General features: G+C 39.8%; 5 protein-coding genes across 5 annotated transcripts; 1 reads left to right on the top strand and 4 right to left on the bottom strand.

The window, feature by feature from the left end:
- Positions 1-6,059: 6,059 nt before the first annotated feature.
- On the bottom strand, positions 6,060-7,718 carry MELLADRAFT_93654 (uncharacterized protein; the record flags this gene model as incomplete). Its single annotated transcript, XM_007406062.1, has 9 exons — positions 6,060-6,131; positions 6,201-6,279; positions 6,374-6,458; positions 6,532-6,622; positions 6,745-7,084; positions 7,160-7,232; positions 7,277-7,299; positions 7,409-7,556; positions 7,631-7,718. 9 exons carry the CDS (start codon positions 7,716-7,718, stop codon positions 6,060-6,062), a joined length of 999 nt encoding a protein of 332 aa, XP_007406124.1.
- Positions 7,719-13,770: 6,052 nt separating this feature from the next.
- On the bottom strand, positions 13,771-15,414 carry MELLADRAFT_93655 (family 8 carbohydrate esterase; the record flags this gene model as incomplete). Its single annotated transcript, XM_007406061.1, has 9 exons — positions 13,771-14,098; positions 14,203-14,281; positions 14,351-14,446; positions 14,578-14,645; positions 14,722-14,739; positions 14,819-14,937; positions 15,000-15,040; positions 15,121-15,185; positions 15,278-15,414. The coding sequence occupies 9 exons, from the start codon at positions 15,412-15,414 to the stop codon at positions 13,771-13,773; spliced, it is 951 nt and encodes a 316-aa protein (XP_007406123.1).
- A 2,182-nt stretch (positions 15,415-17,596) lies between these two features.
- MELLADRAFT_51787 (uncharacterized protein) lies at positions 17,597-18,654 on the bottom strand (the record flags this gene model as incomplete). The annotated part of the gene is made up of 3 exons (XM_007406060.1): positions 17,597-18,108; positions 18,184-18,454; positions 18,556-18,654. The coding sequence occupies 3 exons, from the start codon at positions 18,652-18,654 to the stop codon at positions 17,597-17,599; spliced, it is 882 nt and encodes a 293-aa protein (XP_007406122.1).
- Positions 18,655-20,160: 1,506 nt separating this feature from the next.
- MELLADRAFT_93657 (uncharacterized protein) lies at positions 20,161-22,366 on the top strand (the record flags this gene model as incomplete). The annotated part of the gene is made up of 7 exons (XM_007406032.1): positions 20,161-20,401; positions 20,463-20,519; positions 20,586-21,157; positions 21,227-21,334; positions 21,409-21,573; positions 21,640-21,952; positions 22,026-22,366. 7 exons carry the CDS (start codon positions 20,161-20,163, stop codon positions 22,364-22,366), a joined length of 1,797 nt encoding a protein of 598 aa, XP_007406094.1.
- A 3,376-nt stretch (positions 22,367-25,742) lies between these two features.
- On the bottom strand, positions 25,743-26,886 carry MELLADRAFT_76892 (uncharacterized protein; the record flags this gene model as incomplete). Its single annotated transcript, XM_007406059.1, has 3 exons — positions 25,743-25,783; positions 25,856-26,544; positions 26,765-26,886. 3 exons carry the CDS (start codon positions 26,788-26,790, stop codon positions 25,743-25,745), a joined length of 756 nt encoding a protein of 251 aa, XP_007406121.1.

Raw genomic sequence — 26,886 nt, forward strand, 5'->3', positions numbered from 1 at the left:
ACACTTTGAAACATCCCCCTTGAAAGCCCCGTTGAGCATATCCCAAGCTCAAGTCTGTTGGCCCAATCATAAGGATCACATGACTTGGGCCTTGGTCTTGCTTGCTTGATATTGTTTCTTTGTTTGTCTTTCTTCTCACAACAATTTGCTTTCATAAGAATTGGAGTCGTTTTGCTCATGACCTACACATGTTGGATTTGAAGAGCTGCAATATTCCAGAATATGTGATAGAGTCTTCCAAAGACATCATCATTTATCAGTTGTCCAGTAAATACAACATTTGTGGGATACAAAGTTAAAACTGGGATTTTTTTCCCAGTTTCCTAGTTTTTGTTTTTGGCTGTGTTTGGAACTTTCCCACGTTCTCCCAGTTTCCCAGTTTGCGTTTTTGGTGGTATTTGGGAAACTGGGAAACTGGGAACAAACTCCCAGTTTTAACTTTGTATCCCCTAATTGTGATTTAAGACGATGATTTTTGTTGTCAAACAATTGGTTTGTCTCAACTCAGGATTTCTAATGTAAATTTCTTAAAGATTGATCTTTGTTTATTGGGATGGTGATATGATAGTATGTAAATATCTACAATGATCTAACATTGCCATTCATCTTGGATATGGGTTGATCAGGATCTGAAGAAACGATGCGATACATATAGATTGTAGATCTCAGAAGCCGTAATAGTATGCTGAGCATAGTTCTTGGGGACTAGGGTGCAAACCCGGGCAGAGTGCTGTCCGGCACAGCGGACTTGAGCTCGGGACATGCTCCATGCTAACCTAACTAAGTCCCTCTCAGACAAACGAGTAGTCGAGAGAGGGACTTATAGCTTATCCACGAAATTTGGCGTGTGAGCCTGTGGACCTTTGGCTGGAGCATTTTTCAAACTAACACACTGCATTATATTGCTTACAAAACCCCCCCGGAGCCAAGGAATGAATTATTCTGTGAATCATTCTACATACACGGGTTTTTTTAGATAGAGACTTACCCCCAGGAAGGTCATCAAAACATTGCTTGAAAAACTCCTCTTTCCTGTAAACTTCGAGTGTGGTTGAGAGTTTCTCAAAGACATGAGTAAATGACTCTCTGAAACCTCCGCAGCGAATTACAGAGGATGGAAATTATCCAAAACATTGATCTTGAATAGATTGATAGCCATTTGGTTTGGCATGCTGATACCGGCACAGGTGTATGTAGGATGATTCACAGCACAAATTTTTTCTTGGCTCCAGAGGAGTTTTGTAAACAAGATAATGCAGTGTCTTGATTTGAAAATTGCCCCAGCCAAAGGTCCACAGGCTCACACCAACACCCTCACCGCACCGAAACGAACCGAAATAATGGCGGTTTTAGTTTTGTTGCGGCCCAATCAAAATCAACCTAACCGCAATCAAATCGAAATTCGAAATCTCAAATGTATGATATGGTTGCGGTGCAATTCTCAAACCGCAACCGCAACGAAATCGAAACGCAAACCGAATTTTTTTTCGGTGGTTTCGAAAAAACAGCTGATATTCATTTGAGAGATTGTGTTGGCAAATAACAAGCCATGAACATACAAAGCATGGGTTTTGATTAGGGGCGAGGATGAAAAGAGGACAAGGAAAAAAACAGAGTAACAATGTGTAAAAAATTAGGTCTTCCTGGATCGGCCCAAAGACTTCTTTGATCTAGCCTTTTGAACCTCAGAAAAAGCCTCCGCATATTCTTCTGGGACTTTGATACCCTGGCTAAGCCACTGGTGACACCCCACAGCCCGTTCAATCGTGCGTGGTGCCAGGCTTTGGTCGGCAGTTGCAATTCGTCCAGCCGCCGAGAAGGTACGTTCACAGGCACATGAAGTCCCAGTGCACACCAAGTAGTCGCGGGCCATGCGACTCACAACTGGATAAGCTGAATAGTTTTCCTAAATAATAAATTGTAGATGAATAAAACTTTGAATCTGAACCGATATGGACATGAATATGTTGGATTGAGGACATACCTTCCACCAGGCAAGAGGTAAAGCACCTCTAGGTGCGATCGTTTTCGTGTCGAGGTATCTTGTGAGCTCAGCATGTGTGTTGACCGATTCATCACCTGATACGTTGCTAAAATCATCAACGATGTCTTCATGTGTTGAAGATAGGTCAGTTGGGTTGCAGGTTGAGGCCGGTGTACTTCGCCGTTTTGGCATACGAGCGAGCTCTTCATCATAAGCTCTTTCCAACAGACTCCAAGCATGTTCAACATGATCGGGGAAAAACTTGGTGAAAAACTGAAGGCGGTATCGTGGGTGCATGGCTGTAGCAATCATGATTGCATCACATTGTAAAGCTTTGTCTTGATATGATTCGATATCTTTGATCATGATGTCAATTGCAAGTCCGAGTTCAGGGTATGTGTGGCCATGTTCAGTCTTTGAAGCACGTAGGGCAGTAAGTATTTGGATATATTCAGGAAGGACTTGGTAAGCGGTTGAATGGTTTCCTTCCATTTCTAACGTTGCCTCTTTGAATATCTATGATTTGTAAACAGGTACAATCATCTCAACTTGATTTGTAACTCGATATAAATTTGAATTATGTCCAATACGTACCTTCAAGACAGACAGTAATGCCTCAACAGCCCCCCACTCCTCATCTGAGATTCGCAAGCCATCAAAGTATTGTTGGCTTTTTTCCTTCTTACAATCCTGGGTGATGAACTTGTTTATAACCTACATAGAAACTCTAAAGTGAACACAGGTGTTGGAGTGACTGAGGTTGTACAAAATAATATGTACGTTTTGGGCATCACATGCACGTTGCCAACTGTCTAGCTTGGAGTTCCAGCGAATGCCATAGCCATAGATGAGCATCTTTCCAGTGTACATAAGGCTGGTTGCTACTGATTCGTACTCTCCCTGTTTGGCAGGAGAGGAAGCCACTGCTTGGCTGATCTGTTCGACCTGGTTGAAAAGATAAGCAATGAAAAAATGAGCTGTTAACTTCATGCGAGTCAACTCGCGAGTGAATGGGACCTGTGACATACCTTTTTCACCCCGCTGGTGACCAAACCCCAAGTTGTATCGGGCATCAGCGGTCCAGCAGGCAGATCATCTTCACTTTCTGGTACTGAAACTTGTGTAAGTCCTTTCCAATCATCATCAATTTCAGACTCAGATGTGACGGAAGCAGATCCTTCCTCCGCATCTGAACTTTTTCGATTGGCTCCGTTGATCTTCAGGATGGGTATTGGCATGCGTACGTTGGGTTGAGTCGTGGGTTTGATGTGACCAGACTTAAGCTTGAGAGAGTCCAAACCATACTTGACCGAAAGTGCTAGTTTATGACAAAAACATCGAATGTGATTACCTTGAGAGTCCCAGAAAATTGGGTCTTCTTTTTTCTCCATGAACAACCTCTGGACCTCGCGTGCTAAGAAGTTGTTACTTCCAGCCGAGTCAGTTGTTTGGGCTATCATGTGGAGAAAGAATGAAAAAGATTAGGCCGTAGGTCAAATTCAAAAGAGAGTTTTTGAATATACATATCTTTGTATGAAGACCATGACGCATAAGGAAGCTTGCAACCGGTCGAGCAAGCAGTACCCCGTAATGATCCCAGATAATTCGCTTGAGAGTTAAGTGAATTGTTTGGAACTCCCAGTTGTCATCAATGTATGATGCAGAGACACCAAGGAAGGCATAGCGACTACCCTTGGTTGTCCATCCATCGTGGATTAAGCAGAATCGACTCGAGTTGTTTTTCAAAGTTGAGACTGCTTCATTTTGTAGAGATCGTGCAAGAACCTTTGAAGATTCAGCAATCCAAGTTGGGGATCTCAAAATTGCTTGAGGATTTGCCCAGGTGAAAGCTGCTCTGAGTTCATTATCATCAACACGGACCCAAGGTAAGGCATGAAGTAATACCCAAAGAACGATGATTTTGTTGAGTATCTCAACAGTAAACTTGACAAAAGATGTTATCAAAGTCTGTTTGGTGGTCGAAGTGGGCGATAGCGCATTCTCTTCTTCCCAAGTCGGAGGGCAGATGACCCCATTTTTAATTGCAAGATATCGCATAGGGCATGGTTTCCGGTTTTTCTTGCCATCTCGGTGAGTCTGTAAGTTATAGTGATTGGTTTCGCCATCCTTATACTCATTTTTACACCATCTACATTTATACAAATACACTTCCCTCTCTTTTTGAATCTTCTTATTCGTTTTCTATCAAATGAACCCACAAAAATTCAGTATCAAATTATTCAAGTTACTTCCTGTCTCATATGTTCAAGAGCCACATACCTTGTCTACTTCAAAATACTTTTCCATTGTTTTACGAGGTTCCTTCTCATATTAATCGAATAGCTGCTTCACATTATGTGTACGACCAGGTCCTGTGGAATCGGGGTTATTGTCATGGTCGGACTCTTCTTGATTGAGGTTCATCCCATCAGGGACTACAATCACCTTGAGAAATGAGGGACCGGTTTACAGTACTGTTAGTTAGACAATATAAGGATATTTTGGAGATATGGGACACTCACCTTTTGAAGCGGGGCGAGTTTCTTCTTTGTTTTCTTTGCAGGAGCCTTTCCTCCATCCTCAACACATCGCTTCTTTCGAGCTGCCTCCGAGTCAGCATGCCCACCCGAAGACTTACGACGGTGACGTTTAGCTTGCTGAGGTGATTTCAACAACTCTGGACCCCTTTCTCCATCTTCTCCGTCTGAAGCTGCCTTATCAGTATCCGAGCCTATGAGGTTGGCATCATCCCGATTACGATTTTCTTGGCTATTAGGTGAACCAACAACCAGTGAATTGGCTCTAGTAGGACTTGTGTGTGATCTTTGTGTCTGGGGTACTTGTAAAGTGGAAGATGAAACGGATGGAGCCATCAAATTTGAGCATAAGAGATTAAGAAAGGTGAACTCAAAGACAAAGGTAAGGTTCTTACAAAAAAGGTGGAAATTGATAACATGAAATTACGAAAAAAAAGGTGGGAATTGTTCAAAGTAAGCAGGTTGACAAGCCCCAACCAACTAAGACACATTGGGTTGAGTATCCTGTTAGATCATCTACACCCTCACCCCCTGTCTTCCTTGCTTGACTTTATACCGCACCCAAACGCAAGATTTTGCGTTGCGTTTCGGTTTTAATACAAATATTACGGTTGCGTTGCGGTTTGACCGAAATCACGATTTCCCATACCCGATTTCGGTGCGGTGAGACCGCAACGCAATCGCACCCGTTTCGACTGCGCGTGACCGCAACGCAATCGCAACGCAATCGAATTTTCATTTCGGTGCGGTGAGGGTGTTGCTCACACGCCAAATTTCGTGGATAAGCTATAAGTCCCTCTCTCGACTACTCGTTCGTCCGAGAGGGACTTAGTTAGGTGAGTGCTCCATGGGGCTTTCAAAGGGTGTTTCATCGACATTTTTGCATATTTGACGTTTTGTCCGATTTGGCCGTCCACGGCCACCGTACTTTGTCTGTAAAATTTCACTCTCTCCGGGCAAAAGTACGATTTTCCGAACATCCCTTTTTGCGAACATTAACGTCCGCAAATTCCGTCCGGAAAAATACACGATCCCATATCATATTTCTTGCTTTTCTGCAGGCCGATTCGTCATTAAAATGATGTTCTTTGATGAGGGTACTGTTCTCTCACAGGCCAGTCTCGCCGATATCACAACTTCTCCTGATGAAAAGCCAGACATGACCCACATTAACACAATTTATCCCCATAACAGAGTGGCCTGGACATTTGTAATTCAAAGTCTTTAGAAAAATACATGTCGCTTGATGAAGAGAAAAAAAAGCCAAAAAAGACGATACTAGAAACGTGGAAAACAGGTTCAAAGCTAGCAAGGTATGATTCAAAAAACCAATCTCATGTGCGAAAAAAGTAGCGAATAAATAAGTCAAAAAGACGAGACTAGAAAATATAAAGGTAAAATGTTGAGCTAAAAAATTGTGATGAACCAGTCAGACGGAGAAACCAAGTTCTTGTCATCTTTATGGATAATCCTTGGGGTATCGGATAGCTTTTGAGGTCCGGGTTTGAGTGTCGGGAGATGGGAAACCAAAAAGTAGTCTATGAAGAATTCAGCTGTTTCTCTCTTTCTTGATGTCCTACTTGATTCTGCCCTTGACCGATGACTAGCCGCTGAGGGTATGAAGAACGTATTTGAGGAACGTGCTCTGGGGCGAATGACTTCATAGAGGAGACACGCACACTTTGGAAAATCATACCAATCGTGAGAAAGAAACCCCCGCCGAGACTGATAGGCTCCCCGGAAGCGTGCCAATTTGATCTTCATTTACCGGAAATTAAGAAGATATAAGAAGATTATCAGCATGATAGGTCGGAGAATCTTAGAATTTCTTGGTTGTCAAAGAAAAGCTCACTGGTCCGAGAAAAGGAACCAAAGACCAACACCGGTGTTGTATATCAAGCAAAAAGACATGAACACACAGTGCCACAGGAGTAGTCCTGATCACGAATGAAAATACATATCATGATAATTTAGCTGACTGAGAAACTCAATGAGGTAAAATTGACTCACGATAATCTCTTTGAGTAGCTGCCAGGGTGGTATTGGCGGGCATGGTAAATTGTGGTAAGATTGACAACAAAGTAAACCTGTCCTCCTTATTCTCCGAATTCCGGTCTAAGTCACGGATGAGACAGAAGAGCGAAAAAACGGTATACAGGTAAAACTGACAGGAGAGAACTGATCAGAATGGCAACAATCTCAAGACTTGTGATTGAGACCTACACAAAGAAGTCCGATGGAGATTGGTAGCCAAGAAAGGGTAGAGCCGCGTCGTACATAAAAACGTCTATCAGCAAAGTTCGTAGTTTGTGTGTAGGCTTGTGAAACACTTTTCAAGTCTTCTGGTGTAATGAGATGGATTTTCTGCCAATTCTGTGATGCGTCGCTCAGAGTTTGCAAAAGTATTGCAAAGGTTTGCAGTTGTCTAGAGACGATCAAAAATCCTGCAATGGCCCAACTTATTGCCTGGATAGTCGCATAGACTGGGATGATAACCAGAAGAGAATTATAGACGGTTGGGCTCAGAAAAAAAGAGGGCCGTTCTTGGTTCGAAGTAGAGATACTGATCCAAAGATCCAAATGATACCGTCAGAGAACAGAATTGTAAGGAATGTAGCAAAGGAAGATTAGGGCTCACCAAACGTATAACGCGCTAAATGCGCTGGCCAGAAAACCACAGAAACCTGTTTTGAACACGACAATGGCTTCAACTTTGAATGATGTTCAGTAAGAAATTCTCGTGAGCTGTACCTACCCGGAAGCCACATCGATATCTGACTACAAAGGAAATGAGGTCACAAATCATGAAATCGGTGACGTGTTCAAGTGGCACGGGATCTCTGACAAGAATTGCAGCTTTTCAAGTCTAATTGGAAGTTGAACGTACCAAAAAGCTTGGTATGGTGCATAGTTTCGATCAGGGTGCTTGCGGACCAAAACACTGAGCACAATGAATATCTCGAATATAATGGAACCCAAAAGTTGACAAATCGCAAGCGAGATTCCCCCATTTAAAACGAGGTATGGTTGTTTGGCTGAGAGGTTACGGCGCGTTTCCAGTCAGTATGTGGTACGAACACCGACAATATTCAGATGTAAAGTTTCTTACCAGTGGAATGTTCGGCATGGCACTTGCGTACCAGCCAGAAGTTTTTCCCCCTCGAGCCCGACTTTTCAACAAACGGATATGCAACCATAGACGCACAAATCAGGATGACGATTCCAAAGAGTACCCCAAATCCAACGGTGACTGAGTAGGTGAACTGAGACGCGTCGGGCGACGTGAATTGCAGGAGCAGCTCTGACACATATTGATAGGGATCAACCGTAAGTGGAAGGTCGAGTAGTACTGAAGGCATGTCTAGTAACTGATTTTGATCTTGGCTCCTACGATGGTAAGGGCTTTTCAGCCGCCGGACTTCGAACACCATTGCATATAGTCAAAGAAGCTTCGATAAGATGAACTGAGCAGTCGCAACACCACAGGCAGGCCTTATCAACAGGAGGACGAAACCGACTGAGCGCTCAAGAAGTTGACAATAATCATTGACCCGGCCACCGAGAGGTCTGAATGGGAAGTAGAAGGACAAAATAGAAAGATTGCAAACAGCTAAACTCAATCAACAAACCAGATAAACAAGATCTCAATTTTTTCCAGCCACCAACGGGCTTAATGGTCTTTAAAGCATTTGTGAGTCAAATTCGTACATGTATCGTGTAAGTTCAACCCACGGTGGCTCACTTCTTAATTCCAGTCGTGATACTTTGTACTGTATCGTATTGATACATCAGCATAGATCCAACCATTCGTGGGTCCTCTGGATCAACAAATTGAATCTTCATGAGTTCATCACTGTGTGCAAACCACCACAAACGGAGCCCAAGTTCTAGATTTAAGCCATCGGACGACGTCTAACGGCCGGCCTGAAAATCTACAACACAAAACGTAGGAGGCAGATCCTTCATCCTCTTTCACCACACCATGCAGTTTTCGGTAATTTCTGTGAAGACTTTCAGGTGGGATCGCCAAAGAGATGTGTGTATGTATGTAAACCCGAATATCATGTCTGTATATCTGATGGGTCGCCTGTTTCAAACTTCAAACTCGCTTGCATTTCACACTACGATACGAGGCCAAGTTGCGAAAGGAGGCGCCGCGTAAGGCCGCGTGTCTAACTTAACAAAGTCCCTCTCAGACGAGCGAGTAGTCGAGAGAGGTACTTTTGGCTTATACATGAAATTTGGCGTGAGAGCCATTTTTTTTTGGCTGTGGAATTTTTCAACCCTGAATAGCTCCGACCCCTGCAAATAAACATCCTCTGGACCTAAGAAAGGCCTTGTGTGCCTGCTCAACCTACACATATTGGGTCTTTTAAATTTATTTCTTGGGCTTCAGAAAGTGCTAGAAACAAAATGTACCTTCAGGGTTCTTGATGACAACTAGCTGTCCAATAAAATCCTCAACTTGAATGGCATAATTGAATGACATGATAGTCCTCATTTTTATAATAAACAGCAGTGGTTTTCAACAAGCTGGGTACAGAAGCATACAGATTCCTGTGCTTGTGGCAATCACCAAGAGACTTTGGCAAATGCCCAACAAGTTTCTTGAACCAGGCAATTTCAGTGATGGATCCTGTCCATCTTTGAGAGTAGAGGGAGTATGATATCATCTTGGTCTTTTGGTTGAGTGCACTTTTGATATTTTCTGAAAAGCAACAAATTTTTAGAGGTATCTTATGAACCCGTGACAATTATCTAAAGGTGAGCCTTTTTTACCTCAGTTGCTCTATATCTGCTCACTAAAATATGAGGTTAATTAGGTCAAATGAGAAATAATGAGAAAAGATGTAACACATACGAGTCAGTCAAAATTCTTTTCCTCCCATAGAATAACAGTTGTACAATGCATGACAATTATCTAGATGTGAGCCTCTTTCACTGTGATCAGGTTTTGTAAGCAAACCTGGTTTGCGTTTGAATGTTATAATGATATGTGACTGATTTTCCCCCTCTGTGTTGGCCCTTTATCACAAAGGAAACCAAGAGCCATCATAAACTTAATGACTTCCCACACTAGCCCTGAAAGGAATTATGCCATACTTGCACAAACTCATTGGTCACCATAAGATTTTTTGCAGGAGCTTCCTTGAAAGCCTTTTATGCAGCTCCCCACCAAGGATTACCATCCAAAGAGAAAAGTTGCACTGCCTGCATATTTGGCTTGGAGACAAATGCCCAAGGAGTCCTCAGATGGGCCCCCACACAGGGAACAAGAGATGATTCTCCCATGGGAGAACCCATTGTGCTCAACACAGTTTATAAGCCAAAATGTATTGTTTTGGCATTATTTCTGCATTAATACTGGGTTTTGCCTCAGAAACTGCAACAAATGTAATCAGTCTTCCCATGGGAAAATCATCCCTTGTTTCCTGTGCCAAGGAGAAGGGAACCCAAGGGGTGATTCTGAGGCAAATTTTGGCCCTGGCCATTGCCTCAGATTGGATCCTCAGATGGAGCTTCACTCAGAGTCAAAATCCAAAGACTCATTGGATTTTTGGCTCCAAGCCAAATATTCTGGCTGTGTTGTGTGCACTCCCCTTGCGCACATAGTACATATCTTTTTCCCAAGGAAAGTAATCCCCTCAGCTTTCAAATTTGTTTTGGAACTTTGTCTGAGCATGTATATATAAATGTTTTTATGATCTTTATCAAATCTCTTGATTTTTCTTGTTCTCTGACAGAATCTGTCTCAACAAAAGTCTTGTTTTTTTACATTCAAAGCTTGGAAAAAGATTTTAGGTGGTTTGATAAATTGAGATCTAATACTCAAATATGTATATACAAATCTAATAGTTGATTGAAATCAAATTCAATCAAGAACTAGAAACTTGGATTCAAAGATCAAATGAAAGAAGAAAAAATCAATTAAAGACCTCAAATTAGGAAAAAAGAAAACCAAGTGAATTTGTTTGAGATGTTAGCATCCTTTTCTAACATCTTACAGCTTATACATTCTTCAACATGTTTGTATGGGGGTTTCATGTTGATCTCAAAACACAATAAGATTTTATAAAACATTTCAAACAATTCTTGAAAAATCACAATTAATTATGTGAAAATCACCCTGAGCTTTGGTTACATTTACCTAAATTGAGTGAGCCTTTGTCACAAGTAAAAATTACAACAACAATTTTTCTGTGAAAGAAAAAAAGAGTTTGGTGTTGATTATTACTATCAAGATGATCTTAGACATAACACATACTTTTGTGAATCTCATGTTGATGTCTTTGAGATTTAAATTACACTTCTTGATGAGGATCAGTTGCCTTTTCTTCAAAGAAAATATGAGTGTGTGATTGTGTTAATGATGTGCTCAACTACTACATCAGGACTGGTACTGGTAGCTAATTTAGTGTAATGTGACTGTCCAGTTTTGTTGACTGAGTCAGACAATGTCACTGTTTTTAAGGCCTTTGATTAATAAGACTGGTCAATTATAGCAATACAAGGAAGCCATAATTTGCTTATTAAGAGGTAGTGATCTAGAAAAGCACATTCTGGTATGCCTTGAATCTGAAGACCTGCTCCTGTAAAACCTGTTGTGGGATGGTTCCTGTTTTGACTCATCCTAGTCATAAACTGTCTCAGGTCTGATTGTTATGCTTACTTTTATTAGATGAAATCAAAGACAGAAATGGATAGAAATCATAAGAGCCCCTTCATATCATAAACAGTGATGAAGGGTAATTCCAGGGGAACTCAAACAGGTATGTACTTATCATGCATCCCAGCCTGAAAAGAAAAGTGGGCCATGGTGTTGCCAACAGTGCACAAATGACAGTAACACAAGATGTTGCTGCAGGCAGCAACCCAGCACATTGGCCCAGTCTGTTGCTTGTAGTGTTGATCTTAAGAGCTAGGTTTTCTGCTTGTGATGTTGCAATTCTCAGCAACACACCCTAAATAAATTCTGGCTGTGGTATCTCCTCCTGATGGATCAAAATGGAATCTTTCTGAAAAAAACAAGATGTAACTGATTGGTGATGACATGAAGTTTGTTTTGTTTTCTTTGAGCTCATAGTCAGGTATCAAAAATGACTGTGTCCATCTCTTACTTCCCTTATCTTGGGTACAGAAACACAAAAGGGTTTTGGTTTTTCCTGTTGTGTTGAAGCTGTCTGGGGAATTGTTTTTTTGTTGCTCACAATGAAGGGTTGCAAGTAATGCAACACAGCAGCCCATTGTTGATTGTACAAGAGGTATTAAATATGTTTATATATGTATTGTGAAATCTTGACATTGAACTTTCTCAAAGGATATCACCTTGGAGCCTTGCCTTTGAAGTGGTCTTGAACAAGAGAAAGTTATGTATAATGTTTGATGGTACCCAAAGGCACAACAGTACCATCTTTTTCCACAATACAGGTAGATGTTGGGTAATGGGTAAACAAGAAAGTAGCCAGGGGATGGGACACATTTCTCTCAATGCACACATGAAAAATGTTGCACAAAATTTTTTTTTCCTCCCTCTCCATCTGTGTTGTGACCCTCATCCTTGAATTATCCCGCCCCCAGATCTGGATTCTCTCATCCCCCACTCATCTCTCTCATGATCTCATCTCTTGAGATCAGACTCTTCTTTTTTGCTTCCACCCTCCACTCAGAAGAAGGAATGTGTTTAGTGTATGATAATTTGATGCTCAAAGCAATGTACACAAATTAAAGAGGTTCACCCCTTGGAAATTAAGTTTATGTAATGTGGTTTGCTAATGTAGTTCAGAATACTGTATGTAGGTGCAAGAGTTGCCTATAGCGGCCATTCAGCACTCTCCCATCTACTTTACAGGTGGTCCTACCTCCCTTGCCCCCCCAAGAAACCTACAGAGTTGTCAAATACATAATCTATAGGTTTGCCTAGGACAAAACCCGTGAAATGTATTCTACTACAACACCAGTTAAAAATGAGTATGTAATGATGGTAAAAGAAACAAAGGGAAAAAAAGGAAACATGTGTCCTCATTCTTCCTTGCCCTCAGTGAGATATTGTGAGGAATGAGTGGATTGAGTGTATTTATTTTGATCAGTTTGCATATCTTTTTTTTGAAAAGGGTTTGACCAATTTTTTTTCTAATCATCTCAAGTCAAATCCAATTTATCATAAATGATAGGCGGTACCCAAAGGCACGACGGTACCGCCGCTTTTCATGACACGGTTGTGATATTGTGACGGGGCTCTCACGGGGAAGTATGCTTATAGGAAAATTACCATGTTCCTGTACGCAGACTTTGCAAAAAATGTTGGAACAAGTTTTTGATTTCCAAAAACTCCTTCCCAAAATTTTTCACTCGCCCGCTCGTCCCCCGTCTCTGGATTATCTCACGCTGTCAGCTCAAAAGCTACTATCAGCCTTTCTCTCTCACATTTTCCCTTCTTTTTCGCACCCTCCCACCACCCGAAAACAGTTCACCTGCAATACTATGTAGTTTAATGGGACAGAGGCATTTAGAGATCACACTTGGATCACTGTCAAACTTATCGTGGTTTGGTCCTTTCGAATGAGTACTGGAATCCTACCTTTTGGAGTAATTGTTGTGTAAGAATTTGTATCCTCTCATAGTTATCTTAAATGTGAGTTGTTGTAGTCTATTTTAAGTGCTGTAGAGGGGTTGCCTAGCCCACCGTTCAGAGCCCCCCCATCTACAGTGCTGGTAGTCCTACCCCCCTCAGCTCCCGTTTGAGCGGAGGCCCCCCCCCAAGAAACCTCTACTTCCCTTAACCGGGTCGTCTTGGTTTGCCTAGGATTACGAGTTATAGTTTAGATAGGAATCTATAACACTTGAAATAAAAGAAAAATGTAATATTGAATTCCCACATTCAGATATCCCAAAAGTTGAGAATGGAAAGAAAGTGAGATTGGAATTCATGAAAATTCAAAAACTCTTCATCCCAATTTTTAAAGATTTCAATTATCAAAGTTTATTATTTTCAAAAAAAAAGGTAGAGAAAGAAAGAAAGAAACCAACTCAAGTCAAATTGGTGTTCACATAGTTTGATTATCAGAAATTACAATTACAATTTATTTAGATGAATTGTATTACCAGCAGTGAAAAAAAAATGAAGATTATAGATTGAGATTTTTGAATCTTAGAAAAAATGATTCTAGTAGTTTATCTGACCAAAATGTTCATGATCATTTAATTTACAAGACATATTGAGGTAAAGAAAAACAATTGATAGATTGATGATTAAGATAAGTAACGAAATTTATCACCCAAGACTCTTTCCTTTGTGATTCTTTGTTTTAAAGGTTTTCCTCTTTTGGTCTTCAATGGTAATTCACGAAAATCAGATCCATCAAATTTAATTGAACCCACCCCATCTGGATCCCATCCATCTGGATGTAAGCTTCCAAAATTGTTTGGGTTTTGAATCACTACTTGTGGTTTAGGACCCCATGCTCTTCCATAATAGGTTGTAGCTGCAGGAACCCCATGAAGGTCAACAAAATTTGGTGAATCAAATACAAAGATTGAATCTAAATGTCCTGGTGATCCAGCATCATTAGCTGTGATCCTGAAAAGAAAAAAAAATAAAATCATCATCAGTTTATCTTCTTTCAAATCTAGATCTCCTTTAATTCAATCTATTGGAATGAAGTTTGAGAAAATCTTACTAACTCTTGTACTCCTCCTTTGTTGGGTTTGATTCCAATCACACAGTTATCATAAAAGCTTCTTCCACCACCAAAGATGAAGTCTAAAGTATCTCATTTAGATTTCTTAAATATACTTAAGAAACGGTAATCAGGATCAAAAACAGACTCACCAATCGCACCTTCTATATAACATCCAAAGAAATAATGAGTTCCTCTGTAATCATACAATGTATCTTGGAAACCAAGAAAGGCACATCGATCATAAACTGTAGTGTTTGTAATAGTTTTTAAGATTCAAGAAGAGAATGTTCGGATCAGCTTGTAATTTTTTGGCAAAAAGATATCATTGAAAAGTCTTTGAGGATTTTAAGGGGAATTGATCGAGATATGAACGTACTGTGATTGTCTCCATTAGCAGTCAGGGCTACCGCCTGAAAACCCGGTCCAAACGTGTTTTGGAATGTTCTTCGAAGAAAATCACAATCAGATCGGTGAGCATCTTTGGTCCTGAGTAATTGTTGAGATCTTTAGTAAAGCTTACATGCTATAGACGTTCACACTAAGATTGTTTGATTGAGTTAGAAGAAGTCACAACCCAAAGACTGACGATAATGATCCCTAAAGATATATTTACTTACTTTGGTACATTGATACGTAAGGCTGAGGAAGTCCCAGTTCCTTTCACTGAAGAAACGATGGTAACCAAATTATCCAGATATGATTTCTTAGTACCACCTTCTCCTTGGATTATGATTCCCTGTAAATCAAACCTAAACCCATCAATGATCTTATTCTTGAAGACTTGGAGGTAGGACTTACGTCTTCATAATCATTCAACTTTGCATTATCGTAGTAAACACCTGAATCGAGTTGGTTGGTCGGTTGAGTTCATCAGATTATCATCCGTCATTTTATCTCTCCAAGATTGATGTTTACTTACCTTTCTTTAAGAATATAAACTGTTTTCCTTTCCTTCCTTTCAATTGGGTAAATGCGGCCGATAAGCTAAAAAGAATTTTAAGATGTAAAAATCAAGAATTAGATAATTAAAGGTTTTCAAAGGTAAATCTGATCTATTCGGTGGTTACTTCACTTACGTTCCTTTTCCTGGTTTGACCACTATGGTACCCGGAGGAAGATTAGTTTCTGAGAATCTCTCACAGATAACTTGAGCAATTATGATTGAGAGAATGAAAAAGATTTCAAAGCTTTTATGATTGGATCCAAAGTTCATGATTATAGCTTATGAAAATTATAGTAGAAATTCACAATACGATAAAGTGTATATGAAGGAAGCAAAGGTGGAAGGAAGTTTATGATTGAAGATGATCTTATAAACTAACAAAATCACAGTAAGAGCAAGTCCGTGACGGAATGACTCAAGTCCCAACTTCAGGAAAGATATAAGTAGGCAATTATGTGCCCAGACTTGAGACAATTGATTAACTTTGAATTATGAAAACTTGAGACAAATTGATAGACTTTGGTTTGTTGAAACTAGAGACATGGATACGATTCTTCTTTTAAAGGAAATCTGTTCTACTTTACTTTTCTCACCTTCACTGCTGCACTGCAAAAATATGCGCAGGCGGTGCGTTGCCGTTGATGAAAATTTAAATGATCTACTTGTTGCTGTAGTCTTAGAGCTACACTCAATTCGGTTGTCGGCTCCGGGTGAAGGAGGGAGTCCTTTACATAATTTTTAAATCCTTCGCGATCGGGTTATGATGTTTAAAATTTCTCAATCCTATATAGATGCCTCTTATAAGATCAACACCAAACTCTTTTGTTTCTTTGACAAAGACACAAACAATTGTTTGCGTAGTTCTATACGTGTGATCAAGTCTCACTTAAGTTCGGCAAATGTAACCTGCAAGCCTCAAGACCAAGTCTCAGGATCGATTTTTCAAAAACCCATTTGAAATGGTTTATAAAATTCAATTATGTGTTCATATCGACATGAAACCCCCATCCAAAGTTCAAACATATATATGTAAAACCAATTTCAAAAAAGCTTCACCGAGCTTTGCCCTGCAAATTCAAGTCATGATTCGGCTTGGAATTCTTGTCAAGCTTTATGAGATAATGACTGTAAATAGAGAATCTACATAAAGCTTCAAGACATAAAAAAACATATACAAACATCTAAAGACAAATCCCACTCAGTCTTTTTTTTCCTTTTCCAAATCCGAGACCTTTACATAATAAATTTCTTCTTGTTTCAATCCATGATCTTAAATCCATACCATCAGTTCAACTTCTAAAAGAAATCCAATTTCAATTCCAAATCATAAACCATTAACTTTATCCACATATATTAAGTAAAAGATCTTTGATGTAACCATTTTTTTCATATAGACTACTTATTTACAAGAAACAAGATCTATCTAAGTATTAATTCCAAGAGTTAACTTGTCAATTCTTTAAGATAAGTTTATCATCTATTAAGTAAAATATATAGCTGGTCAAATAATATGAGACAAACCAAACCAAAGAAAACAGTTTCTTTCAAAAAAAACAACACCTTGTAGAAAACCCACTTGAAAAATAAGTTAAGTAAAATCAACTTATCAACCAACCACAAAGTTGTCACTATTTTAATCAACAACATATCTTTTGTTTCTCTGATTACAATAAATACAGCCCAAGGCCATACATGTTAAAAATGGTACATTGAAGAAGAATTGTGGTATGATGTCCATTGGTCAAATATCCATGTATTTTTTTCATCCACTTCAAGTTCCAGAGTATACCTATGATGTATAATCATTCTTATATTTCTTTATTCAACATACCCTCAAGACCTCAACCCAACTCTCAAAACCCCACTTCGGTACCTTCTATGGAAAACTCTCTTTTTTCACATACACAGACAAACAAAACAAAACACACCATACTTTTTTTAAGTTTCTTTCTTCTCATCAAAAAAAAAGACAAAGAAAAAAATAAGAAGAGAGAGAGAGAGGAATTTTATAGATACAGAGAGAGAGAAAGAGAGAAAGAGAGAGATACAATATCATAAGTCTTATTTAAATATATATTGAATATTTTGATATTTATATATATATATAATATTGATGTATATTTATATATAGACTTACAGATACTTTGAAGTTTTGATTTTCATTTGTTTAAATTAACTATTATCATCATCATCATGAAAGAAAAAAAAATTGACCATTGATTCATTAAATAAAAAAGAAAGAGAAATGAAAATAAAAATAAAAAATGAAAAAATGAAAATGAGAAAATGAAGAAGAAAAACATAACAAAAAAGAAAAAAGAAAAAAGAAACCTATCAAAGTACCTGCCTGCCCTAGTACTACCCCCAAACCAAAAAAGAAGAAAGAAAGAAAAAGAAAAGAAAATCCCAAGATCTCATGTTTGAAAAATTCGATTTAAATGTTTTTTCTCTCTTAACCATTCAGGACTTTATTCGAATTCTTAACTTTAACTTCTTCCAAAGCTTTTTCAACCCAAGCAATCATATCTACTTGATTTTCCGAATTTTGTACCAAGAATTGATGATTCAATAAATCTTTATAAGTCGGTCGATCATCTGGATTCTTCTCTAAACAATCTTTAACAAACTCTTTGGCTTGTTTCGAATATCGATCTGGAAGTGAAGGTGGGTCACCATGTACGATGGCATTTAATTGTGCAAAGATATTCGAATACGTTTCAGGTGGATATGGATAATGACCAATAGCGAATTCAATGATAGATAATCCTAATGACCAAACATCTGATGCTACTGTATATGCTGAAACTGATCCAGCTTGTTCTCCTTGAATCCTTTCGGGTGCCATGTATGATTGACATCCTATATTCGTTTTGGCCAATGATCTTTCTAGTTGTCCAGATACACCAAAATCACATAATTTAGTTTGACCTCTTCTATTAATCAATACATTCGTAGGTTTCACATCTGATCCGAACCAAAAAAATTACAAAGATGAGTCAACTTTCTTTTTTCTACTTTGACTTACTGAGAATAACTTACCTCGATGCATCGTTTGTAATTCATCTTTTAAAAACCGAAGTCCTTCAACCACTTGACCAGTAACGACAGCTAAAACTTCTTCAGGTACATCAGCACCTGCTAATTTATCTAAACTACCACCATCCATATACTCCATACAATAATAAACACATGATTCAATAAAGAATGCACCATAAAATTCTACTATCGTGTCTGATGTGGCTCTATGTAAAATATCTAATTCAGTTAAAATCGCTTTTAATTTAGAATGATCTAATTCTAATCTAATTTCCTATGAAAGACAAAAACAAAACAAAATCAGAACAAATCACTTCAATTTTCCTTTAAATCTTCTACTCAATTGAAAAAAAACACATCAATTTTCAAACTTACTTTCATTGCCATAATCACTTTAGTAGGTTTATGAAACACTTTTTGAACCGTACCATAATTTCCTTTTCCCAATTCTTCCAATAAATCAATTTCTTCCATATTAATCTTAAATGATGATCCATTAGTGAAATCAACTCCTTTAGCATGTAAGACTGCTTTTCCTCCAAAATTTAAACTTCCATTTGGATCTACGATTTTCGAAAAATTTGAAAATGGCGTAGGACCTCCTACACCCAAGAATTTAGGTCGTTCAGCAAAATTCACAGATGGTGATGATGATGATGATGAACTAGTTGATTGAGTCATGTCTCCCAATCTCATCATCGGTTTTTGTCGTCTTTGTGACATACTAGGTTGTAAGAGTGGTGGTTTTGATTTAAGGTTTGTGTTTGTTAATGATGGTGTAGAAGATGATGAAGTTAAGCTTGGAGGTGTTGGATGAGTTGAAGAAGGGTTTGAAAGGTTGGGTAATTGTGCTTTTGGACCCATGAAAGCTGTTGGATCGAGTCGTTGATCAGGTCTCATTGATGGAGATTGATCATGTCGTTTAGCCATCTGAAGAAATCAATCAAGAAGATCATAAGATATCAGATCGAATGATTTGAATCGGTAGAAACAAATAAGGATAGTCACTTACAGCTGCCATCTTAGCAGCTAACCCAGGTGGAACTTTGACACCAGTAAGATTACCATTAACCGAACGAGAGATTGAAGATGATCGAGTGAGTACTGAAGTGTTTGAACTAAGTGATCCTGGTGTCATTGTCGTTGTTGTTGTTGGTGAAGCGATTGTGTTTGAAATAGGTTCAGTAGGTGATATAGGTAATTTTGAAAAGTTCGGAATCAAATGATCCATTGGATCTGTAGTTGTAGCTGAACTAGGAGTTGGAGTTAAAGGTGAAGTGATTGAGAGTGAAGGTAAATCTAAAGTTGAGATTGAAGGTAATGAGGATGGTGCTTTGCATGATGGTGAAGCAGGAGTGGTGGTGGTGGTTGTACTTGGAGCTGATGATGGGATGCCTTGATGGTTTGTCATTGGATTCAACTTATTTGAATTCATTGAGTTGGATTTGACTATTCCTCTTGTTGACCTTCCTGTTGACCTTCTTGTTGACCTTCCTGTTGACCTTCTTCGTTAGCTTTTGATTGAGTTTGATTGATTGAGTTTGATTGGTAATCTTGATGGATTGGATTTGGCTTATGTTTTGAGTGTTTGAATCAATCGAAATCGTTGATCAGATGAGCTGTGTTAAAGTAGTCCGAGTTGATTATCTAACTTCTTCAATCAATCAATCAATCATTGAGAAATGGCTTACCAGTCTTGGTGCTATAAACTACACCAATCACTCCAATGAACTTGACTCTTGAAGCAGAAGTAATCTAAATTCGATTCCTAGAGTGAGTATGTAGTGACAGTCTGAGTCCAGTCTATCAATTTCAATTTCAATTTCAAGATACAGCCGATGTGACAAATAATGGTTTTTTATTTATTTTATTTTTTTTCTCCCAGATTTTACTGGGTTTCTGACTTTCAATTTCTTTGAGCTTTTGGACTGAGCCGTGGGTTATGATCTTGATTCCCTGTTGCACATCAATCTTGCGACCATGCTCTCTAATGACTTATTCCTCGTCCGAGCAGGTTTTCTAATCGGCGATCCCTCGTTCGAGACTCACGAACGAGACACCCACTGCACTGCGATGGAGTCGCCGGCCGGAACGAGTGATGGGAGAAAATGCGATGACGAAATCTTTTCTTGGATTCCTTTGAAGACGTGGTTATCAACCAATATCCCATTTCTTGTCAAATCGTTCTCGGGAACATCATATCGACTTCAAGCTCATATCAGTCAGTACTTAATTGTTTTTCGGTGTTGATCGCACGCTGACCTGTGATTAGCATTTGCCAGAAATGCCATATGAACCCATTCGAAATTTCATCCATGAGGACGAGAATCCCGATGAAGGTGAGTTTGGTCACTCAGAACATATCAATTGCTTTGTTTCAAGCAGCTGATCTCCTTCTCTTGCAGTGTTTGATCCGCCGTATTTGATTGCAGACGGAGACGACGCCCCAGCGCGTCATCCGACACTCGAGCGCCTCTGGCGTCAAGGAACGGAAAGTCGTTGGCTGATGGAGGAAAGCCAAAGCTTCACTATCGGTGTCACTTTCAAGATTCACACCAACGATATCGTTGAGGTAACCCCTGGAATGGCTAAATCCTCTTCTACTTCGAAAGTGACCGCCGCGAAAAAACAAGCTGCACCACCTCCTGTTTTCGCTGTCATCGACTCCTCAGACTTCAAAGATGGACAGGTCTTAGACTTCAAAGTCTTCCTGTACGGGAAGTCTTTGAATGAGCTGAAGGAGTTTGTTAGCGACGTGTGCGACCGTTATTTCACCGGGATTAAGAAGGTGGTTCTCAACAGCGTGTTGGCCCCTTTGCTCAACTGGAATGCCAGCGTTGGATCGAAGAAAACGAAGTTAATCGATTTCAAATCATATCAAGAGTTTGTTGTCAATTTGGGCAAAAGTCGTAGCTCGAAAGGAAATATCAACATCATTTTAGAGAAGGCGCAAGTCAAGCAGAAGAAGAACGCTCAGGTGAGTGTTCTTCTATAACGAATTTTCTCTTTGGGTTACGTAACTGACTCGAGCTATGAACACCTCTAGGCTACTGGCGCGATGGCTTATATCCAAGGAACCGCTGGGGCCAACCCGATGGCAGCGGAACTAGCGGCATCAAAGGAGGCCACCGCGGCGGCTCAAGAAGAGACCTCCGTACGTACCTTTGAGCTGTGACATGGTCTCATACCTGGGATTAACTTTTTAAATGTGATAATGATCTCTTCTAGGCGGTGAAAGCAGCCAAAGACTTGGAACTCGAGGCAGCTACGATTTACCAGGAACATCTCGAAAAAGCCCTGGGCGGTGATGGCGTGATCTTAACGGCCCCATGGGACCCGAATTTCTTTTACCGTTTCTCGCATCGATGTGCGTTCATTTGGGCTACCGCGGTGGTAAGTGTTTACCTTAGGTTTTATCTTGCATTGGTCACCCAATTCTCATTTAATATTACCTTCCAGCGCGATGGGCTCACCTCCCGCGGGATACCTCCGAACACCGCCGAGTACAAGAGGGAGATGTTCAAAAACACGGTCCTTCATAACAGCATGAACATTGACAACCGTGTCAAGAAGCGCTACCCCGTCCCATCGCCAACTCCCAACGTCACTACCTCGAGAGTCAGCAATCGACGCAGTTTCTTTGCCAATGCCCCGGCCGAAGAAAAAAAGGTCAAGGAAGAACCCATTAGTCCTTCAACCTCAAAACGCACCTTGGAAGCCTCAACCTCTCGCGACGCGGTGGCTGCGCCCAAGAAAATTAAGTCTGAAGGAAGTGAGTCAGAATGATGTTCACCTCAAATACCTTTTAGATATCCCTTATCTAATGTGATGCAATTTGATTACAGCCTCAGGCATTACACCTAGCAAATCGATTTCACTCCTCACCTCGGACGATGTCCCCAAATCCGAGCATGAGGGTTCGTCCTCGGATGTGGAATTTGTGGTGACCCATGCCACCCTATTGGACGATTTCCTTTTGGAATGCGATGTCCCCCGCACTGACCTGGCCACTCGCGCGATTTTGCGCAACGCGGGAGTTTCTTCTTGGACCGATCTGGTGCCAAGTGTTCAAATGACGGCTAATGTTTTGACTGGTCATGGGATGTCATTCTCCTTGGCCAGTCGTCTCATAGATGCTGCAGAAGAGGCGGATTTCCTCTATTCGTATTCACCTCCTGCAAATTGATTAAATTGACAAGTCACTCCCGCGCACAGTCGAAACCAAAAAAAAAAAAATTCTTATTCCTTGCTTTGTTTATCTCTATACACGCTCAATACACGTTGTCCCTTACAAAGTGATCACTCTGATCTTGATACAAGTTGTTTTTTCAATCAAAATTATTCTTTCCCTCTGCGCCCTTGATGGACGCGCAATTTGTAAACGGCGTTGATCGCGCTTTTTGAAATCTCAATTTGAATCGTTATTGTTCAAACTTTTCAGATGGACCCAAGTGCGAAGTAGATAGGACGTGCCCACCACTTGAGTTGCCGATAATGATATCGATTATTTGGATCGATATCATTATGGCGTGCCACTTAATGATATCAACCAGAGTCGAAGATTAACGTCGTTTACTTTAAGACAAAGTTAACGACATTAACGGACCCATGGCTTCGTCAATGATCCTCAAGAACACTTGAGGAACATTGACGAAGGAGTCATCTCCCACGTCTTTATGTTTTTGAGGACACCAAACGCACAGGACTTTGGGGCTCGTGTGATTCAAATCGATGCTTTGAAACTATTTTTTTTTCGGCATTCAAAAAGACAGGCAGTTACAAAATAGGAAAGAAAGGTAACTACAAGGGTACAACTTCGCTTAGAAATCCCGCTGATCAAAGGTACAACTGCGCTTAGAAATCCCGCTGGTCTACATGTATCCACTCCCCTTGAACAACTTGGCGCACAACTCGTCAGTAAAAATTTCCATCATAGTCAACCATACAACCGCCCTCTCGCCATCAGCATCGATCGCCCCCTGCAATCCCTGGGTCCTTCTGAGGCTCGCTTTGACAGGGGAAAACCCTTTCTCGATCGGGTTGAGGTCAGGGCTATACGCCGGTAAATAAATCAACCTGACCCCGCGAGCCTGGCACAAATCAGCAACTGATCCGCCGTGATGAATAGGCGTGTTGTCTAAGACTAGCACCGAGTTGCGAGCCGGCCATGGGTTCATGGCCGGTAACTAAAAATTAATCAATCACATCAGACATCCAATTGACATGGCTGATGTGATGGTTTAGTTGCGAAATGACTTACCAAGTCATCTTCCAAAAAGGCTTCGAAGTCGAGGCGAGAATAGCCACCTCGCTTGATGGTGATTGCCAATAACCCATCAAGCGAGATGGCTGGTAAGGCTGACCAACGGCCTGCTTGGGTTGGCCTGGCGAGGCGGGGCGTACGTTGTCCAATGGGAGCCCGCGCGTACTCGCGATACAGACGCCGCTTCGCAATGGCCGTCTCGTCTAGCAAAACAAGATCACACATTAGAATCTACCGAACAAAAACCAGAACCAAACCCCAGGACTTACCGGCAAACACAAGGCATCTTTGGTCAATTTCGAGGACTCTGGCCATGTAAGCCCCTCGCGCGGCCAAACTTTGGTTTGGATGAACCGTGCGGGCTTTCTTTCGAGTCCAACACAGACGGTCTCGTAGCTCAGTCGACAGAGTCTTGATGGAAACCTCTTTATTGAACCTTTCTAAAATCTTGCTTTGAAGTTCATCGAGGTATAAGGTCGGGTCGAGACAAAGGCTGTCCAGCACGAAAAGTCGCTCGGGTCCTCCCAAGATCAAAGGTGCACCGCGATTCATGTGATCCAACGGATTCGTTACGACTGACCGAGTTTCCTGGTACAGTTTGACCCAGCGACGTACAGAGGTGAGAGCTAGGTCCATCCCGAGGGTCCTAGAGATGTCCTGAAAGCGAACCCCAGTGAGGGCCAAGCGAACCACAGCCAGTTTGATTTCCGGACTGTGATGAGCAATCCGATACTGAAAAAAGCCAACATGAGCCATGAGCAAAGCGAGAATTGGGGGATGAAACGAGAGAAAGAAGATTACCGGTGGCATATTGGTGAAAAGGTGATTGGAGGGAGGATTGCCGAGCTGGAAAGGGGACAACCGGATAGGGAATTCGCAGGAGAGGTCTGGCCAATCGCATCCAACTGACACCTCTACAATCATCGGAACTTACCGGGAGATCCCAGAAGATCTTCCATCGGCTGCGTAATATGTATCTTCTTACATATGTGTATTACGTGGGAATCTGTCAACTCTTTTGAGAGTTCCCTTCCCACTTTCTCACTGGAAAAAAAAAAAAAACGTTTTATCCACATTTCGAAAACCCAGTAAAATCTGGAAGTTGGAAAAAATAAAAATAAAAAACCATTATTTGTCACATCGGCTGTAAGTACTGATCAAAATCCGATATTTAAACTTGATTTTTTTCGCTTTTTCACTTTTAATCTTCAATTTTCAATTTCACAACCAAAAAAAATCAGATTTTTAATTTACATAAAAACGCTTTCAATTCTCATCTTGCGGTATGTACAATCTGACTCGGCACATATCAAGATTTCAAGTTTGATCAAATGTAGGTTGGATTACTCATCGATGAACTTTAATTTGTATACTTACCATGATCGCCGGGTTTTAAGATCTTCAAATCATTCGACTCTTAAGAGATTAGATTTATGTACCCATCAATTTAGAGTTTGATATCTAAAGTGTTCTGTTTCAAGTCCTTCATCTTTTAAACTGGATTGGAGATCAACCTTTGCTGACTCTGATGACTCAGGCTTAGACTTCAAATCAAACAAATCTCTATAAAGCATCTTTCTACCATATTCCAATAGTCTTTCAAGAATCATGTTCACCTCTGTTTTGTGGTCAACTTGTCCCATAAAGTTCCATTCAAAATCTACTGTCTACTCAATCAAGTTGACCTTCTTTACAAGATCCATCTTGGTGAGTGACACAAATATTCACTGATCTGATCCTCTAGATTATGAAACACTCCACAAGGTTTTGATCACATTGAGATCTTTCTAGTTAACTTTTATTCAACAAATTTCATGGCAATTTTGCCATGAAATCCCTTGGTTTTGATCTTTTAATGTCTTGTATCTCTCCACACAAGAATTCACTTCCATAGACTAATGTGATCTAATGGTTTTTACCCAACTCATGCTGAAATCAAAGGAAACTTCCACAAAGACACATGGATCATATTTGTTTTGAAGATCTAGGTATACTTATTTACTCAATCAATCATCACTAACATTCTCTGATCAAGAAATCCATATAAGAAGATCTTTCAAGTTAACTCAGATTATAAATAAACCTAGTAAGATCTCAAGAATCTCATCCATCATCAATTTGCTCAAGTACATAAGAAAAAGATCAGATGTTCTAAATTTGCATCAAGGTTCTTTGAAGAAGAAGAAAAACTAGGGTTTTGTACAATTACAAGCTTGATGGGTTTTCTCTTTCAAGGAATTCAAGATGATTGCGTCAAAGGAAATGAAGAAATGGTAGTAAAGAAAAAGAAAGTTGGTGATCATTTTTGAGTTTGATTGGCTTTAGCTTGATCCAGTCGATCTATAAACAACAATTGAGGTGTCAGTCAATCACAAGGTCAATTGAGGAAAAGAAAGAGTGATGTGAGTTTACCTAAGAGAGATTGAACAAGTTTAACACTTTCTTTACGTGCAGCTCTTGCTTCATTCCATTCTACATCAATTTCAAATCCATCTAATTTCAATAAACTTTGTAATAACATTTCAGAAACAGTTGAAAAAGATTGAAGTTGATTCGAATCCCAAGTTTTGGGTTCTTGATCATCAGCTTGAACGGATGCTTCAAGTTCTTCAACTTTAGGTCTTAAATTCAAAACGGTTTGGTTAGTTAACTCTCGAATCTCTGTGATCGAATTCGTTTCATTTGTAAGACTAGGTTGATTAGAATTCGAATGAGATCTTGAAAAACTTGAATGATTGTTTGAAGGTTCGCTTGGATTGTTGAACCGATGAGATTCTAAATCACTTCGATCAATCACAAACCCTTTAGTTTCAATCGATCCAATCATCCTAATCTTCATCAAAGGTTTTTTATTTTTTTTAATTCCTCCTAAGATCCCACTCCAAAAACTTGATTTATTTTCAATGGATTCTTCTGGATTTGATTCTTCTGAAGTTTGACTCATCTCATTTTGATATGCACTTAAAGGTGTTAAATTGTCTTTCATTAATCCTCCATTCATGTATAGTTTCATTTGGTTAGGTAAGACGCCTGTTTTAGATGATAAATAACTTTTTAAACTTCCAAGTGTCATACTGGCCAATGGAAGATCAACGTAAATCCTATAGAATTCCACCCAAAAAAAACAAAGAAATTCATAAGCTTTTGTTTAAATTGAATATGTTTATTTAAGAATTGATGATATCAAAGTTTTTATAGGAGAATTGATTTTGAAATATTCGCTAGGATCTTATGGATTTATGAAATGTGATTGGATAGAAAGTTAATGATGATGATTGTTTTGTTTTGAAAGAGTTAGAAATATATGAACTTTTTTCTAACTTTTCGGTATCCCATATCACTTCCATCTTCTCGTCTCTTGAATTTTTTTTCGTAACTTGAAGTTGATCTTGGTGAAGCTGAAAGTTTCTTTGGATTGTGGAATTCAGAAAAGGAGTTTATTG

The sequence above is a fragment of the Melampsora larici-populina genome (genome assembly GCF_000204055.1).
Source record: "Melampsora larici-populina 98AG31 unplaced genomic scaffold MELLAscaffold_5, whole genome shotgun sequence".
Classification (NCBI taxonomy): Eukaryota; Fungi; Basidiomycota; class Pucciniomycetes; order Pucciniales; family Melampsoraceae; genus Melampsora; species Melampsora laricis-populina.